Source organism: Dreissena polymorpha, chromosome 9 (genome assembly GCF_020536995.1).
Source record: "Dreissena polymorpha isolate Duluth1 chromosome 9, UMN_Dpol_1.0, whole genome shotgun sequence".
NCBI lineage: Eukaryota > Metazoa > Mollusca > Bivalvia > Myida > Dreissenidae > Dreissena > Dreissena polymorpha.
The window spans coordinates 59,827,295-59,847,030 of NC_068363.1; the positions used below are offsets into that span (position 1 = coordinate 59,827,295).

Here is a 19,736-nt window from a genome sequence, read left to right on the forward strand (position 1 = left end):
GCTCGGACTCAATAATGTTCATTTCGATAAAAGTTGCTTGGATTATAATTATTCTCTATGTGACCTCCGAATGACGTCACGGTTATATTCGGAACGGCGTGAATAGCAATGGCTGACACAAAACTTTACGAGGTTCTTGGTGTGTCTAAAAACGCATCAGACAGCGAAATTAAGAAGGTACATACAATTTGATGACACAGAATTAAAAGAGTTCATAACGAAATACATTCGTACCTTTGTATTCCTGTTCTGGAGTGAAGAAAACTGAATTAAAACATGTCTTGTTACGTCATGGTGACACGATTTTAGTGTGACAAAAAGAAATCACGCAGTTTTAACATGTCATATGAAAAAAAAAAACACATTTCAGAGGAGCACATATGAATCGTGTATCATTACTTTTTTATTTAATTTCTTTGTGCCTTTTGCCATGTAATAAACACAGTTAAAATTATTTATGTTGTCAATAATTCCAAGAATAACACTTGATTAAGTGGAAATAATATAGAAATACACAAAGTAACATGAATGATAATCAATTAAGTATTTAGAGCTTTCCACAGGCCATTTAGCGATCCCTCGCTGGGGCGCTTGAATTTCGAAATCAGAGTCCCTGGGGCGCTTGAAAGTTCCGATCAGTGTATTTTTCAGTAAAAGAAAGTGGAGATTGTCAAAAAAATCAAGGTTTCTCTATCAGTGTATCAATATTCCCTGTTTTAAAAGAGCACTCAGTACCTACTTTCACAAGTAATCGCCATAAACACCACATGGAGTAATGGATAATACACTGATAAGAGAATAGCATGACGCGCGTATCGATTATTCTAGCCACATTACACAGTCATTTAAATGCTGACAAGGATGTATCAGGTAACTTTCCAGTCGTCAAACTGTGATGTTCATCGTCCAATTGGTTACGCAAATGCACATGAGGGCGGGGTTAACTATCGACCATTATTTTTGATTGACGTCGGGCACGAAGTAAGAGTTTATTGCAGCTTGATAAGCAGGAAGTTCTACCATTTACGTAATATAAAACTGGTAACTAGTACAGTACAGTACATTAAAGACGGTTTCGGGCATCATCATCACACCTTTTTACTGTAAACAAGTGTTACCTATGACTCATAATTAATACGAGAAATAAATTGCAAGTGGTAAACAATTAATTACTTATAGTGAGTAAGTTGTGCAAATAACTCCCGGTTACAATTTTGCGAGAACAATTGAATTCCAGTTCATGTATATTTCATCATGTCCATTTATAGAACTGATTCACCTCGTTTTTCTGACATTTATTCGACACGTAATGTGCTTTAACAATGTAAATGTTTCTTCCGATAATCGATACTTAGAAGACTGATGATGGCAACCGGCCGTAATCCTCATGGACAACGTGAATTTCGTGCATAATTACGTCAAAATATTTATTCGACTCGTAAAGTGTTTAAACAAATTATCGTTGAATGCATAACGCAACAGCTACTGTTAATATTTGTTGAAATCTAAAATGGGAATAATTAAATTTGTAATCCGAAACACAAATCGATGTTTACGGGTTTTTAATCCGAAACACACTTCTGAATGTAAATGTTACCGCAACTTTAAAATATTCTTGCTTCAAATTAGCAGTGCAAATTTATTTTGTGTCGAATCTTTTTCTCAATAAAAAAAAGCATGAAAATTATGCAGCATGTACAACATCGTGTCATTTGCATATTGATGTCGCGTGTGTGTATTGAGCGTTTTAACAAGCACACAACACGTCAGGGGATTGACACATGTTCAGAGGCAATATTTCATCAAATCTATAAATAGTCACTTAAAATTTATTTGATACTAAAGAAAAATGGCAAGGTTTGTGTTAAAGAAAGAATTGAGAGCTTTTATCATAAATAGTTACCAGAAAGTGATTTATAAAAACGGTAATATCGGGTAATAAATAGAAACTTGAAAAGTAGTAAGTATACAGTAATAGAGTTGGTTGAAACGGATGTATTGGGTAATCGATCGAGTCGGGATTTTACTAATAGTGCGGGAAAGTTTTTAAACAATTAAGCAATATAAAAAATTATATATATTTTTAAATGACTGAGGCATTTTCTTGAAAAGTCATAGCGCACCAAATGACGTCTTTTGACGCTGTTTTTCTTTGAGTTATAACGCACCATTGAACGTAAATTGACACGTTAAATGAAAAAAAAATCAACGTCGGGAGGGGACATCCCTCGCGAACCACCCCTATCAGCCCCGGGGCGCCTGACAAAAATCCTGTGGAAAGCACTGGTATAAACAGTATTGCACAATTCCCTTATATTGGGCATCTCCTGATATTGATCATTTTGTGTCCGTGAAGAACACGGTTCTCGTGATTACCTCACACTCATGTGCTTGGAGTATTTTGTTTCGCTATTAAAGATTACTACGCTTGACAATAAACACAGACACGACCAAACTAAGTAAAAAAACAAGTGTATTTGCATTTTCAGATGTTGCTTTAACTGAAATCATCAAAATTTATCACTTTTTCATTAAATTTTTTGGTCCTCTAAATAAAACTTCCACATAAATTGCAAAGTGAGTCAGACGAATGTGCTAGTGTAAACACAAAACTTTTATGTATTGGATTTATTTTGAAGAAAAGACTTAACTTTTTTGTCTCGATTCTCAGAAAATTTTGCATGAACCAATCTAGCATAAGAACTTCGCATGCACATGATCAGTTGGTATACCCCGTCCCAATTGCATGCTAATTTTATTTTTTAATAGTAATATATTCTGAAATGCATTTGAAAAAATGGCTAACGTTTGTGTTTTTGCGAGTCTTGAGCAATTTTATGTGTCCATGTTGCTGAAAACAAGAATGAGTCAATGACCGATAAAACAGAAACTTGTTAATAAAGTGTAAATAGAAGTTATACATTAGTTTATTTACTGTTTCAGTTTGTATAATTTTTACTATAAATATGTTCAGTCAATCATTGAATCAAATTTTTGAAGTTTTGTTGGCCTTATGCCTATTGCAATTAAGTACTCTCTCTTTTCGGATGCGATACCTGGTAAACAACGTGAGTACGGGATGTTATTGTGGGTGTGTATGGACTATGGATTCATCGGCTTTGTGTGGTTAAACATGCTGTAAATTAACAATTTTGATATGGATTTAAAGGGATTAAAATAAATCGTTGAAGGTAAATCGTGTATTGCGGCATTGTTTGCATTAATTCAGAAATTGTTTTACTTGTCTCCTTAACCATTTGATACATACATGTACATGGTAATCAGAGGATAATAATTAAAATCACCTTTCTGCTTAGATCAACATTTGAATTAAATGCTTTCAGTTATTGAAATTTGCACTTGTCTGTTTGCAATTTTCAATTCTGATTTTGTTTCTTTTGGCAGTATATACACCCAAATGTGGAAAAAAGGTGGCCCATATAAACTAAACATGGCTACCAATGTCGATGCATGCACAAAACATTGTTTGCATTAAGATTTGCCAGGGACCACTACAATAGCAACTACCCAAAAGTAGCTGGAAAAACGAAAACAAATTGTTTATGGGGATGTAAACTTAAAATGAAGCGCTTTTTCCCCATTTGTTTACATATTTAAATTGATTATCTATACTGCTGATTATTGCAACATGTCAATTCCCTTAAGTTAGGCTATTGCCTACTAAAGGCAGTGTGACGATCACTTTTATTGTAAGTTTTTTAAAATTATATAAATTAAGCATTTCACCAATGATCTTTAATTAACATTAATACTATATATAGCCTTATTAATTAATATATAAACAGTATTGTTGTTAGTTTAATTCAATAATTTACCTTATTTCAGGCATATTACAAGCTTGCAAAAGAATTTCATCCAGATAAAAATGCTGAGGCAGGAGATAAGGTTTGTATTCTCAAACGATTATATATGAGCTGTGCTCTGGGATAATGGATGGGCTTAATACATGTGTGTCATCTCAAATAAGGTTGTTTGTTCAAATTTGGGGCCTGTAGAAGGAACTATTTCTGCTTCAAAAAAAGTATATATTTTTCTCAGATGGGAAAATTCCCAATTTCCAAATAAAAATGTAGAAAAAATAAGTCTCAGCATTTAGTTCATCTCCCATCAAGCTGGATAAATTGAACCTTTGTAAATGTTATACATGTATTGAACTTTTATGGACCATTTTTATACGCCCGTCTATGACGGGACGTATTATGGTATACCCCGCGTCTGTCCGTCCGTCCGTCTGTCCGTCTGTCCGTCCGTCCGTCTGTTAATGTCGTACGCTACGTCAAATATCCTTTGACAGATTTTCTTCAAATTTTAACACAATCTTAATATTGATAAACCCTGATCCCCTTTCGTTTTTGACGGAATTCTGAATTGTCGTTCCAGAGTTATGGGACTTTGTTCGTCAAAATTTCGTGATTTCATTGAATGTCCTACTGTAGCTCAAATATCCTTCGATGGATTTTTTTCAAATTTCAACACAATCTTAATATTGATAAACCCTGATCCCCTTTCGTTTTTGACGGAATTCTGAATTGTCGTTCCAGAGTTATGGGACTTTGTTCGTCAAAATTTCGTGATTTCATTGAATGTCCTACCGTAGCCGTCCGTCCGTCCGTCTGTTAATGTCGTACGCTACGTCAAATATCCTTTGACAGATTTTCTTCAAATTTTAACACAATCTTAATATTGATAAACCCTGATCCCCTTTCGTTTTTGACGGAATTCTGAATTGTCGTTCCAGAGTTATGGGACTTTGTTCGTCAAAATTTCGTGATTTCATTGAATGTCCTACTGTAGCTCAAATATCCTTCGATGGATTTTTTTCAAATTTCAACACAATCTTAATATTGATAAACCCTGATCCCCTTTCGTTTTTGACGGAATTCTGAATTGTCGTTCCAGAGTTATGGGACTTTGTTCGTCAAAATTTCGTGATTTCATTGAATGTCCTACTGTAGCTCAAATATCCTTCGATGGATTTTTTTCAAATTTCAACACAATCTTAATATTGATAAACCCTGATCCCCTTTATTCAAATACAAATAAACTGAAGTAAAAAAATGATTCAAAGGGTTATTTATTACCTTACTACTTCATTGGTGAACGACGGGCGTATCATGCGCTCATGGCGCAGCTCCTCAGTTAAGCATTTGTTAGCCCCCAGTAAACAATTATTATTTTCCAATTTAAGTTGAAACAACGATTTTTTTCCCAAGCCATAGGGACTCCGCCCCATTCCCAAAATACAAAATGAAAACCCCACAGCTGTGCAGTCTGCACATGCTAATCAGGGAAAACACTATACGGGTAACGCACATGCATTAAGCCCAGTTTTCCCAGATGAAGGCTCATGTACCAACATTTGTATCAGAAAAGCAGATTGAGAATCTTCATTTTATTAGGTTTTAATGACATGTTTTTGCAGCAGATAACCATGAGCTGCTTTTTCTGTTATTCTTATGCGCATTCAGTGATTTTGCCAAAAACATGTGCTGTAAGTTATTATCATAGTAACCCAATCTTTGAGACTTTGCTTTTGCTATTATTTTCAACAAACAAAATGATTGTTTTCCAAAGGTTATCAATTCATCCGCAAATATCAAAATACATTACTAGATTGTCTTGGGTTTTGTTCAAGCATTCAGTAGACTTATAGATTGTTTCTGTATACCTCTGTTTCAGTTTAAAGAAATAAGCTTTGCCTATGAAGTGCTGTCAAATCCAGAGAAACGTGAGACCTATGACCGGTTTGGTCTCCAGGGACTCAAGGAAGGTGGGGGCGGAGGTAAGAATTACTGTGTAACCATGACAACTGACGACTTTGTAAGATGTCCATATAGTAGGTGCTATGTAACATGCATAACAATTTTCTAATGAAATCATATATGTGCAGTCAAGTTGGATAATCTTTTTTGAACTTTCTAAGGATTTAAAATAAAAATACAATATTTGCATTAAATTGTTGACACTCTTATATTACGTTTCCCTGATCCATAATGCTATGTGTTGGATTACATTTCCCTGATCCAATCAGTCATGTCTCCCTTTACATTTCCCTCATCCATAACGTAATGTCTTGAATTACATTTCCCTGATCCAAGCAGTCATGTCTCCCTTATCATTTCTCTGATGCAAGGAGTCATGTCTCCCTTTACATTTCCCTGATCCATAGTGTCATGTGTTTAATTAGTTAACATTTCCCTGATCCAAGCAGTCATGTCTCCTTTTACATTTCTCTGATCCAAACAGTCATGTCTCCCTTAAAGTTTCCGTGATCCAAGCAGTCATGTCTTGCATTACATTTCCCTGATCCAAACAGTCATGTCTCCTTTTACATTTCTCTGATCCAAACAGTCATGTATCCCTTTACATTTCCCTGATCCAAGCAGTCATGTCTTGGATTACATTTTTCTGATCCAAGGCTATTCCAAGCAGTCATGTCTCCCTTTACATTTCCCGGATCCAAGCAGTCATGTCTTGGATTAAATTTCCCTGATCCAAGCAGTCATTTCTTGGATTAAATTTCCCTGATCCAAGCAGTCATTTCTTGGATTAAATTTTCCTTATCCAAGCAGTCATTTCTTGGATTAAATTTTCCTTATCCAAGCAGTCATGTCTCCCTTTACATTTCCCTGATCCATTAAGTCATATCTCCCTTTACATGTCACTGATTAGTTATTCAATAATAAAATAGTGATCGTCAATAAATGACCACCTACTTATCATAAGTATGCTCATATTAATTGTTTAGTTTGTACTTATCTGTCCATGTTGTTGTTGCAGGGTTTGGTGGAGCAGACATGTTTGGTGACCTATTTGGAGGCCTGTTTGGGATGGGTGGGAGCCCGTTTGGGTTTGGTGGGATGGGTGGGGGTATGGGGGCTAGAAGAGGTCGCAGACGGGGTGAGGACACCTTCCATCCACTCAGGTATGCTAGCCAACCACTCTCATATAAGTCAAGCTCTGGGAAAACTGGGCTAAATGCATGTGCTTAAAATGTTGTCCCAGATTAGCCTGTACAGTCTGGAAGGCTTATCAGGGACAAAAAAACTTGCCGCTTTTATGGATTTTTTTTGATAAAAGAAAGTCTCTTCGTAAAGAAAATTTATGCAGGAAGTGTTGTCCCTGATGAGCCTGTGCTGACTGCACAGGCTAATCTGGGATGACACTACCCACATGCATTTAGCCCAGTTTTCCCAGAACTAAGCTCATAAATGGATCTTTGACCACTTCAGACAAACAATTTGCTATAATCAATATCAATACAAAGTTAATATTGTACAGAACAATGTTAATTTTAAACATTTTAACCAGGTTCAGCTGATGTTATTACTTGTTGGGTCAAACTGCAATTTCAATGACTGATTTTTAACTGCAAACATGTTTGGAAAAGTTTATAAGATAGTGTAAGGATTGTTGATTTCTTTTACAGGGTCTCGTTAGAAGATCTGTACAATGGTAAAACCTCCAAACTGCAGCTGAGCAAAACAATTATTTGCACAAAATGTAATGGGTAAGTTCCTACAAAAACTGCATAGATGATGACTACATTTTGTACCTTAGTAAATTTAGGGAAATGTGTATGTCATTTTAAAATCACTTTCCAATTTCAGCAAATTTAACATTTAATTAACATGCAATAATAGTTAATCCAAACTGGAACTATTTACGGAAATAAAATGATTGTTTATATATTATAAGATACTCAGTAGATTGTTTCATCATTGTCCTTATAAAAACACGATGAGACCTGCCCTGTCAAAACATGTTTTTATTACAGTAACCAAAAGTTGGATTTGAAATTAACCATTTTTGAAAAATTATAAACCAGTCAAATGTAATGAACCCTGCTCTGAGAAAATGTTTATTGATGCATAAGCAAATAGTGTCGTTGCACATAAGCCTGTGCAGTACGCAGGCGGATTGTACAGGCTTATCTGGGAAACACTTTACGCACATGCATTTAACCCATTTATGCCTAGCGTCCTGAAAAAAGGACATTGCAAGCAGCGTAGACCCAGATGAGACGCCGCATAATGCGGCGTCTCATCTGGGTCTGCGCTGTTTGCTTAAAGGAATTTCTGTAAGAAATATTCTAAATATAGAAAAAAGTATACCAGACACCCCTAATTTGGAAATAAATTGATCCATTATAGAAGGATTGGAGAGTCCACTGGGCATAAATGGGTTAACCTCGTTTTCCCAGAGAGATGCTCAAATATAAAGCAGTACAAGTTATTCAATACACTCTGTTATTCATTTTTCATGTTTTAGTGCGGGTGGTAAGCAAGGGGCCACAGTGAGGTGCAAGGTGTGCAATGGGCGCGGTGTCAAGGTCACTCTCAGACAGTTGGGGCCTGGAATGGTACAGCAGATGCAGTCTGTGTGTCCAGAGTGTCATGGGGAGGGTAAGCAACTAGCAACAAGGAGTGACATGTGTCAGTAAAATTGACCATTTGCAATTTGTGTATGAGGATTATTAAGAATTTAGGTGGCTCAGTATTGGTTTATCAGGGGTATGATTGTTCTGCCTTGTTTGATCCTTATAGAATGAAATCTAAGACGGGAAAGCAGTCCAGTTTTAAAAAAGGTTTTGGTAGATTTACCAATTTGTTTTATGAAGTTTTCATCAAAATTGAATATCTGGTTACTAGATTGGGGTATGGCAGGCTGTCTGCAAGTGTCCAACTGTTAGTTTCTGGTCAATAGCTTGAGCTTACATGGACCAATCTTGAAGCTGTTAATATTGCAAGCTAACAAGGAGACCTAACTTGTATATAGGGTTGTATTTGGGGTCTATCAGTCCAGGTTAAGGTCACTGTTACTATAAATACAAAATCAGCAAGCAAGTGGTTTCTTGTCAATATCTTTTAATGTGCATTGATCAATCTCAAGGTTAGGTCAAAGTAACTTAAAATGGCAAATTGCTGAATGATGGTGCTGAAAATGTATGAGTGCCTAATTGAATTTAATTAATAAGTAAAATTTTGAAAGACTGGTTTTATGGCATTGCCATGTTTCTTATAATCCACTTTTGATCACAAATGGAGCATATCATATTTTCACTGATCACAATTCCAGAAAATAATTTTAATAAGTCATTCTTTAATTATATTTGATACCAACAGACATCCTTGTACAATTGAACATGCTGCTTGTTTGCTTATAGGTGAGTCCATTAGTGAGAAGGACAAGTGTAAAGTATGCAAGGGTAAGAAGGTTACCAACGAGAACAAGATACTAGAGGTGCATGTGGACAAGGGAATGAGGGATGGACAGAAGATACCATTTCGAGGAGAGGGGGATCAGTTGGTAGGTACATTGGCTAGGTGTTGCAAGAAAATAGACAGGATCATATTGCAATAGGGTGGGGGATAAGCTGGTATGTACACGTCCTACGTGAGAAATGGGGGATCAGGTGTTAGGTACACTGGCTAGGTGGTGCACGAGGAATAAGACAGGTGTTCATATTGCAATAGGGCAGAAGATAGGCTGGTATGTACATGTCCTACGTGAGGAATGGGGGATCAGGTGTTAGGTACACTGGCTAGGTGGTGCACGAGGAATAAGACAGGTGTTCATATTGCAATAGGGCAGAACATAGGCTGGTATGTACACGTCCTACGTGAGGAATGGGGGATCAGGTGTTAGGTACACTGGCTAGGTGGTGCACGAGGAATAAGACAGGTGTTCATATTGCAATAGGGCAGAAGATAGGCTGGTATGTACACATCTTACATGAGGAAAGGGGGATCAGGTGTTAGATACGCAAGCTAGGTAGGGTATAATAGGTGGTTAGATGATTCTATTATGATCAAATGGGGGCCTGCTGGTAGGTGTACAATCTTAAGAAGAACATAAGGGATAGACTAAAGATCGCATTCTAAGACAAAAGGCACAAGCTGGTAAGAACTTGTAGTACACAGGTAGTTTGGCTGATTTTATAGCAATTATTAGATCATATTGTCAATGGCAAAAAGTATTTATTATGTCCCCCACTATAGTAGTGGGGGACATATTGTTTTTGCCCTGTCTGTTGGTCTGTTGGTTGGTTGGTTGGTTTGCGCCAACTTTAACATTTTGCAATAACTTTTGCTATATTGAAGATAGCAACTTCATATTTGGCATGCATGTGTATCTCATGAAGCTGCACATTTTGAGTGGTGAAAGGTCTAGGTCAAGGTCATCCTTCAAGGTCAGAGGTCAAATATATGTGGCCAAAATCGCTCATTTTATTAATACTTTTGCAATATTGAAGATAGCAACTTGATATTTAGCATGCATGTGTATCTCATGGAGCTGCACATTTTGAGTAGTGAAAGGTCAAGGTCAAGGTCATCCTTCAAGGTCAGAGGTCAAATATATGTGGCCCAAATCATTTATTTTATGAATACTTTTGCAATATTGAAGATAGCAACTTGATATTTGGCATGCATGTGTATCTCATGGAGCTGCACATTTTGAGTGGTGAAAGGTCAAGGTCATCCTTCAAGGTCAGAGGTCAAATATATGTGGCCCAAATCGCTTATTTTATGACTACTTTTGCAATATTGAAGATAGCAACTTGATATTTGGCATGCATGGGTATCTCATGGAGCTGCACATTTTGAGTGGTGAAAGGTCAAGGTCATCCTTCAAGGTCAAATATATGGGTCAAAATTGCGCATGTAATGTCACTTCTGCAATATTGAAGCTAGCAATTTTATATTTGAAATGCGTGTGTATCTCAAGGAGCTGCACATTTTGAGTGGTGAAGGGTTAAGGTCAAGGTCATCCTACAAGGTCAAAAATTATATTGGGGGACATTGTGTTTCACAAACACATCTTGTTTTTTTCCTAAATCCAGTCCCAAAATTCTCAATTGTATTATGGTATGACGCTCATATGTGTGGAAACAGAGTTGTTAGGCATAGAAATAAACAGTTTGAAGTTGCAATATCCATTTAGTGTGTATTATTATCTGTTTTATGTAAGTTTCATAAACAATTTAATATAAATTAAAAATCAAGCAATAAGTTTGTTTTCAATTTAAAGTAAATTGATGCTGAAATTCCAAATTAAATGGTATCCCCAAAAATATAAATGGTGTGAAAAAGCCCTTATTTTTCGGGTGGGCATGGGTGATGAAAATTAGATTTCAATCTTAGTGGAGGGGGCCCAGCTTGTATGTACACAGGCAAGATAGGGCACATGGGATGAACAGAAGATTCCATTCCTAGGGGAGGGGGGCCAGCTGGTATGTACACAGGCTAGGTAGGGCATGAGGGATGGACAGAAGATTCCGTTCCTAGGGGAGGGGGGCCAGCTGGTATGTACACAGGCTAGGTAGGGCATATTGGATGAGCAGAAGATTCCATTCCTAGGGGAGGGGGGCCAGCTGGTATGTACACAGGCTAGGTTGGGCATGAGGGATGGACAGAAGATTCCATTCCTAGGGGAGGGGGGCCAGCTGGTATGTACACAGGCTAGGTTGGGCATGAGGTATGGACAGAAGACTCCATTCCTAGGGGAGGGGGGCCAGCTGGTATGTACACAGGCTAGGTAGGGGCATATGGGATGGACAAAAGATTCCATTCCTAGGGGAGGGGGGCCAGCTGGTATGTACACAGGCTAGGTAGGGCATGAGGGATGGACAGAAGATTCCATTCCTAGGGGAGGGGGACCAGCTGGTATGTACACAGGCTAGATTGGGCATGAGGGATGGACAGAAGATTCCATTCCTAGGGGAGGGGGACCAGCTGGTATGTACACAGGCTAGATTGGGCATGAGGGATGGACAGAAGATTCCATTCCTAAGGGAGGGGGCCAGCTGGTATGTACACAGGCTAGGTTGGTCATGAGGGATGGACAGAAGATTCCATTCCAAGGGGAGGGGGGCCAGCTGGTATGTACACAGGCTAGGTTGGGCATGAGGGATGGACAGAAGATTCCATTCCTAGGGGAGGGGGGCCAGCTGGTATGTACACAGGCTAGGTAGGGCATGAGGTATGGACAGAAGATTCCATTCCTAGGGGAGGGGGGCCAGCTGGTATGTACACAGGCTAGGTTGGGCATGAGGGATGGACAGAAGATTCCATTCCTATGGGAGGGGGGCCAGCTGGTATGTACACAGGCTAGGTTGGGAATGAGGGATGGACAGAAGATTCCATTCCAAGGGGAGGGGGCCAGCTGGTATGTACACAGGCTAGGTAGGGGCATATGGGATGGACAAAAGATTCCATTCCTAGGGGAGGGGGGCCAGCTGGTATGTACACAGGCTAGGTTGGGCATGAGGGATGGACAGAAGATTCCATTCCTAGGGGAGGGGGGCCAGCTGGTATGTACACAGGCTAGATTGGGCATGAGGGATGGACAGAAGATTCCATTCCTAAGGGAGGGGGCCAGCTGGTATGTACACAGGCTAGGTTGGTCATGAGGGATGGACAGAAGATTCCATTCCAAGGGGAGGGGGGCCATCTGGTATGTACACAGGCTAGGTAGGGGCATATGGGATGGACAAAAGATTCCATTCCTAGGGGAGGGGGGCCAGCTGGTATGTACACAGGCTAGGTAGGGCATGAGGGATGGACAGAAGATTCCATTCCTAAGGGAAGGGGGCCAGCTGGTATGTACACAGGCTAGGTAGGGCATATGGGATGGACAGAAGATTCCATTCCTAAGGGAGGGGGGCCAGCTGGTATGTACACAGGCTATGTGGGTTGGGGCATGAGAGATTCGTTCATGCATATGATTCATTCAAACAATTTTGAAACTGGTATGCACCTATACAGAACAACTTGCATTTTTGTATTCAACTATTTGTCATGCAACTTTTAACAAGATTAAGCTAATTTTTATCTTGAATAAATGGCATAGGAAGCCCTTAAATTAATCTGAAAGATTTTACTTAAATCTCTGTGTGTTTTGTAGCCTGACATGGAGCCGGGAGATGTGATCATAGTCCTGCAACAGAAGGAACACGAGAAGTTTACTCGCGAGGGAGATAACCTCGTCATGACCCACAAAATCTCCCTCACTGAGGCACTGTGTGGCTTTCACTTCACAATTACGCAGCTTGACAACAGAGAACTGATCATCAAGAACTCTCCCGGTGATATCATAGAACCTGGTATGTGGACTTTGATGGGAAGAGTGAGATATGATAGTTGAAAGTTACGGAAAGAGTGTTCAGTGCAGATTCTAACCTTTGTTTTTATTCCCCAAGAGTCTGGGAGGCATTAGGTGCTGCACTTTCCTGCCAGTTTGTCTGTATGTATCTATGTTCGGATGTTTGTGTTTTCAAATCTTTAATGGCTGGTTGGATCTTGCTCAAATTTCAAGCTAAATGACCTTAATGTGTAGGAGATCGTTAAGGAAGGAATTTCTTCTGCCACCTGTGCAATATGGTACTTTGTTGGGCTTTCACTTTTAAAGCTTGAGTTTTTAAACCTTTAATTTTGCTCAAGACTGAACATGTGAATAACCTTCATGTGTAGGTTATCTTAAAGAAAGGAATTTTGTCGTGGCCAGTTTTGGTAAAATTATGGACTTTTGTCTATTGAAGAATATAAATCCAAACATGTGTCGTTGGGGCATCAGTTTCTGCGACACATTTCTAGTTATGTTACATTTTGCATTGGCAAGTTACATCCTCATAGAAAAAGTAAGTCAATAAATAGTATGCCTGTTTTATTATCTCTCCCTTATATGTCATACTTGAAATCCATTTCATGTATGTTTCTTTGCATTGATTTTAAATGTTTGAAAAGTAAAGTAAAACTGTAATATGTGAGCATTATCTTGATCTTATTTCTGAAATTTGTGCCTTAATCATATAACATGTTTCTAAATGTACATGAAATGAATTTGCATAACTGTACTATTTTCGGATACAGCAATGACAAAACTTCCTTTAATAAATTCTATTATCAGTATCTAATAGTTTCAAGTTAAAGTATAATAAGTGTTAAAATTTCAAGATGTCCGACCCTACTAAAGGCATATTGTTGATTGTGCAGGCATGGTGAAAGTTGTGAAAGGGGAAGGCTTCCCCCAACAAAGAAACCCCTTTGAGAAGGGAGATATGCTGATCAAATTTGAAGTAGAATTCCCACCAAACAACTTTGCAGACGAGTCTAAATTGAAGGTTTGTGCACCCATTTTGGTTGTGTTATGTTCTTTCAATTAAATTACTTAAGCAAAAAGAAATAACAATTTGTTCAACATTTACTTTGAATAAACATTATCTTCTCTTAGTGTAGATTTGAAATGAGTTTACAGAGAAACATAGAAACGAAAAGGTTTTCATTCATGGATATAACATTAGTTTCGTTAATCAGCATTTTAGTTTCATATCACTCTTAAGTGTTTTTAATGCACATTCTTCAAAACCGGTATGTTTATAAGAGCTCTGGTCTGGGAAAATTGGGTTTAATGCATGTGTATAAAGTTTCATCCCAGATAAGCCTGAACAATTAGATTTTTAACCAGGTTTTCTGAAGGAAAAAACTGGTTATTAGATTGGCGAATGTCAGCGGGAACAAGCTTGTCCGGGCCATAACTTTTCGTTCATTGCGAGATTTTAAAATCATTTGGCACATTATTCACCATCATTGGACGGTGTGTTGCTTGAAAGAATAACGTCGATATCTCCAAGGTCAAGGTCACACTTTGAGTTCAAAGGTAAAAAATGGCCATAAATGACCTTGTCTGGGCCATAACTATGTCGTTCATTGTGAGATTTTAAAATCATTTGGCACATTTGTTCACCACCATTTGACGGTGTGTTGCGCGAAACAATTACGTCTATATCTCCAAGGTCAAGGTCACCACCACTAAAAATATATTGATTTTGAAACAAGGGGGGTAACTATGAACAATCAGTAACAAAGCACATTTTGAGTTTCTCTCTGTATCAGACTTTTTTTCAAATTAAAATCAAGGCCGCCACAAGTAAAAAAAGATTGAATTTGAAACAAAGGGGGGGGGGGGGGGGGGTTATAATGCACATCTGGAATTGTCTCCCTTTATCAGACTTTTTTTTTTTGAAAACCTGGTTTTGTGACAATTTTGTGCCTTGTTATGGAATTGTTTGTGTAAGTCTAGGCTTAAAGTGTTGTCCCTGATAAGCATATGCAAACTGCACAGGGTAATCTGGGGCGACACTTACGCAAATGTATTAAGTTTTCTTTTTTTTAACTCATTACTTTTACACCTTGTTCTTCCAGAAACTTGAGAAGTTATTGCCGGCTAGACCTGACTTTGAGATGCCAGAGGGTGAACACGTAGAAGAGGTCAACCTGGTAGAATATGACTCTACCCGCTCCAGTGATGGTCGCCGTGGCGGCGAGGCATACCATGATGAGGAGGATGATGACGATGAAATGAGAGGAGGACAGAGGGTGCAGTGTGCACATCAATGATCAAAACTTCTGTGATTTTAGTGTGCTTTACATGTAGAAATTCATTTTTAGCTGGGCTGTTTTCGGGGAAAACCCGAGGTATTGTCATATCCAGTTGTCATCGGCCGTCCAGCGTCCGCCGTGCCAAAACCTAAACATTGGCTCTCAAATCTAAATACTTCCACCGACAACATTGAAACTTCATATGTACCTGCACCTTGATGAGTTCTACACGCTACACCCATTTTTGGGTCACTAGGTCAAGGTCACTGTTACCTCTAGTATTCTTCTGACAAGCTTTGATTTATTTAAAACTGCACCCACAGCCGAGCGTTGGCACCCGATATGCTGTGCTCTTGATATGATTTGTATCTCATGGAAATATTTCTTAAGCATGAGAAACAGTAGAGAATGGGTCTTGAGCTTGTATATACCAATCCATTCTAAGACTTGGAATTAAGACTACCATAATTACACAAAGTTTTTAGGCACTTTAGAAACACCAAAATATCTCCTGAAGACAGCGTCCAAATATTAAGACATTCTTACAAACTACACCTTTTGCTGTGTGGTTTATATACTCCTATATATAAATAAGGTTGAAGATTGGCATTGAACAAATTATGAACAATGGGTAGTGATTTGAAATTCCAAAACGTGAAATATTATTAACCCTTTGCATGCTGGGAAATTTTTTGTCTGCTAAAATGTCGTCTGCTGAAATTCTAAAATTAGCATTTTCTTCGATTTTTTTCCAAAGAATACTATAAGAACAGCAAACAGTTTGGATCCAGATGAGACGCCACGTTCTGTGGCGTCTCATCTGGATCCAAACTGTTTGCAAAGGCCTTCAAAATTCGGTACCAGCACTGAAAGGGTTAAGTTCAATTAAAATTAAATGTGCATATTATGATTTCGCATTAGTTTTTTGTATCATTGTCTATAAGACCTTCAAATATGGCACAGTGAAATGTAGACAATTTGTCCCATTCAACTTTTTTAGTGGGGAATGTTATCCTTAAATATATTAACTGTTTGAAGGCTCTAATAAGCGAAATGGTAACAGTTTATTATTCTTACAGTCATCTGTTGGATTTTTATACCGTCTGCAGTAAAATTGAAGACTTTTTGTCCTACTTAACATTTTTAGCAATGGAATGTTATCCTTAGATATCTAAACTATCAAAAAGGTTTAAATTAACAAAATGATAAAGGTCTATTAACAGATTTTAGCAAATAAGTAGAATGCTGATAAAATGCAACTACCCAAAAATTTAGAGTTCTTAAGAAAATCAGGGTGTCCAAAAAGTTTTAAGACTAGCTTGGAAAACGATTCCAGAAACTAAATGTCTTAACCGGTATTGTCTTATGTATCAATACAGAACTTACAATATACAAAATGGCTTGAACAATATTTTATTGTCCCCTATCAGTGAAACCGGAGGGGACTTATGGTTTGCACTCCGTCTGTCTGTCTGTCCGTCACACTTTTCTGGATCCTGCAATAACTTGAAAAGTTCTTCTTATTTTTTTCATGAAACTTGAAACATGGATAGATGGCAATATGGAGATAATGCACATCATTTCATTTTGTTCCTACGTCAAGAATTCTGGTTGCAATGGTAACAAATATAAATTAAGATTATTTTTTTTACTGACAATGGTGGAGTTTCACCGGTAGGGGACAATATTGCTTGGCAATCTCTTGTTTATTTAATAATGTGTGATTGAGTACAAAATGTTGCTGCTGCAGAATACCTTAATATGTATTAGAGATTATGTTGTAATAAAACTAAGTTTTTTGACGTTTGTGAAGGTTTTTGCAATTGGTTACATGTCTTTCTGAAACATAAAAAATTCAGTTACCCTATAGCTCTTCTGTACCATCTATTTGACTGTTATTAAGTATTCAGGGGTAGTCACAAGACCTTATTACATGTTTTCATGTAATGTATGTAGAAAAGGAAACATTTTGGCTGTGTAAATATGATGTTTTGTTTGTTGTGTTCATTAAGAATTTAATACCCATGAATGCTGCTTTGATAACTTACACAATACATGTCCTTCTACACTCATTTTGTTTTACTGTGTCCTACAACATAGGATGGTTGGTGTTAGATGCATGTGTACATCCCAGGCATGTTGAGTCTTTTTTTGAAACAGTTATTGATTTTCTAGCCATTTTAAATGTTAAATTAAGAGGAAAAAGTATGTTTGTTGATCTGCATTTAGGTATAAAATCATTTGTTTTTTTCATTATAATAATTGTTTTTCCGTTGAAACTAGTTAAATTTATGTCGACTGGTTCTAGTTTTACATACCTACTCGCGCAAATGTAAGTAATATTGAAGTGTAAAAGATGCATATGTAGCATTGTAAAACTGGACCATGGCAGAGGGGGGGGGGGGGGGGAATAGATAAACGAAAGCCACCTTTGTATATACATCATACAATATATTTTAATTACTGTGTATTATAAAAGTATCTTTATAATTGTTCTATTAAGATAAATATGCACATTTGTTGAAAAAGCATGTTATTGTAGTAAGAAAAGTTACATTTCACCCCTCAAATATGTGCTTGAAGCATCAGCCAATACCTCTTGATATGCTAATTAACTAATTAAAGCATCAGTGTTTTATTCCAACTTGTACCCAGCAGCTTTATTACCTTGATTGCTGTTTTTATTCAAACATGCCTTTCTAATATATTGAGTATTTCCATTGTCATTTTATTTATTGTATAACATAACTTTTCACAATAAAATAAATGTGAGAAATCAAGAGGTGTTACAATAGTACTTAATGATCATGATGTAAATAGGCATCGTTTCAAACACAAGCATCTGGAACCAGTTATTTTGTAGGCGAAGTTAATGGTTTCTGGACCTACAAACCTTGTCATTTAATTTTCCCAATTCTTTTAAAATTGAATTATCTTTATTCATCATTTATGCTAGAAATCTGGATCGCAGGGGATCTGGGACTGATACGTGAACAAGTTGAAAGACTTTCAAGAAAAAGTAATTTAATGGACTTTCGATACATCCTCCTGTATGTGGATGACATACATGAACTTTAGGCAGATTGAGAGAATATCTGAAAAGGATAAACTTTATTATAGATTGGTAATTATTTTGTGTCAATCTCTTTCACATATGAAAGGGCTGTTTGTCATTTGAAAGTCAGGTCCCAAACTGTGCTTTAAAGGAAGTTAGTTCCAAAAAGGGGGGTTAACCCGTTATAATTCGGTATTAAATGAATTAATAGACATAAAAAGGCGTCGAGATAATAAAATAATTATGATTTATGTTATATTTTACTGTAAACGTGCACAAATACTGTTTATTATGAGAGAAAATGATATTCGAACGTCCAACATCTCGAAGGTCAAAAAATTAAACAACAAATTTGTAGACGGATTTGCTTCAATATCTTTTTTATTCCGACGTCTACGGTATTGAAACAAAAAACCGAGGGAAGCATAAACACCGTAGAGCCAAAAGGGCTTATTCATTTACCGGTAAAAGAAATATAAACTTGCTAACCGGGTGAAAATATCCGCTACTCCTTCACGAAAAATACGAAATCGACTCAATCTTGGAAGTTTAGTTCCAGCTAACCTCACTTAAACCCAGTAAGCTCCCGTATACGCATGCCCCCCTGCTTTTAATTATTTGCAAACCTTAGTTTTGTGATTGGTTAAGAGCAGAAATAAAGTAATGAAATAATATAACAGTTTATTGTTTAATGACATATAAAACATTGAATGTTTATGTCAACAGCATTTACTTTCTTAAACCAGACATCTTAGGGATAACAGTGGTTCGAAAAATGTATGTACCGGTCTTTACTTGTGTTAGCTTTTGAAATAATCTGTGAAAGTACCAACCATGCTATAATTAAATGTGATTCTTATGATCAGGGAAACATCGAAACTTTGCATGTGGGCCATATCAACCAGGGAATTTTATTGGCGATTTTGAACTATAAGTTGATTTTGTCCGTAAGATGTAATCTGAATGTGAAAAGCGCTTGGTTGGAAAAAAGATGCTCTAAAATGGTAATACAACTAATTTCCTTCAATTTTTAGCTCCACTGGCCAAAGGCCAGCGGGGCTTATGTCATGGTCCTGTGTCATCGTGTGTGCGTCAGTGCGTCCGTGCATTAACTTTTTCTTTTAACATCTCCTAAACTACTGGTCCAATTCTGATGAAATTTCTCAGGAATGTTCATGTGGTGAACCTCTTTCAAATTTGTTCAAATTATGCCCCTGGGGTCAAATTTGACCCTGCAACGGGGGTTAAAAAAATTGAACATTTGCTTATATAAGGCCTAT

The 19,736-nt window shown here is 37.4% G+C and overlaps 2 protein-coding genes across 2 annotated transcripts in view; one reads left to right on the forward strand and one right to left on the reverse strand.

Annotated features, from left to right (window-relative positions):
• The window catches only part of LOC127844274 (DNA replication factor Cdt1-like), a 228,731-nt gene that overhangs the window by 146,816 nt on the left and 62,179 nt on the right, over window positions 1–19,736 (reverse strand). The window lies entirely within an intron of this gene.
• On the forward strand, window positions 37–18,181 carry LOC127844278 (dnaJ homolog subfamily A member 2-like). The gene is made up of 10 exons (XM_052374374.1): window positions 37–177; window positions 3,847–3,906; window positions 5,701–5,803; window positions 6,802–6,946; window positions 7,451–7,531; window positions 8,293–8,426; window positions 9,188–9,330; window positions 12,928–13,126; window positions 14,016–14,143; window positions 15,225–18,181. Exons 1-10 carry the CDS (start codon window positions 109–111, stop codon window positions 15,417–15,419), a joined length of 1,257 nt encoding a protein of 418 aa, XP_052230334.1. The 5' UTR covers window positions 37–108; the 3' UTR covers window positions 15,420–18,181.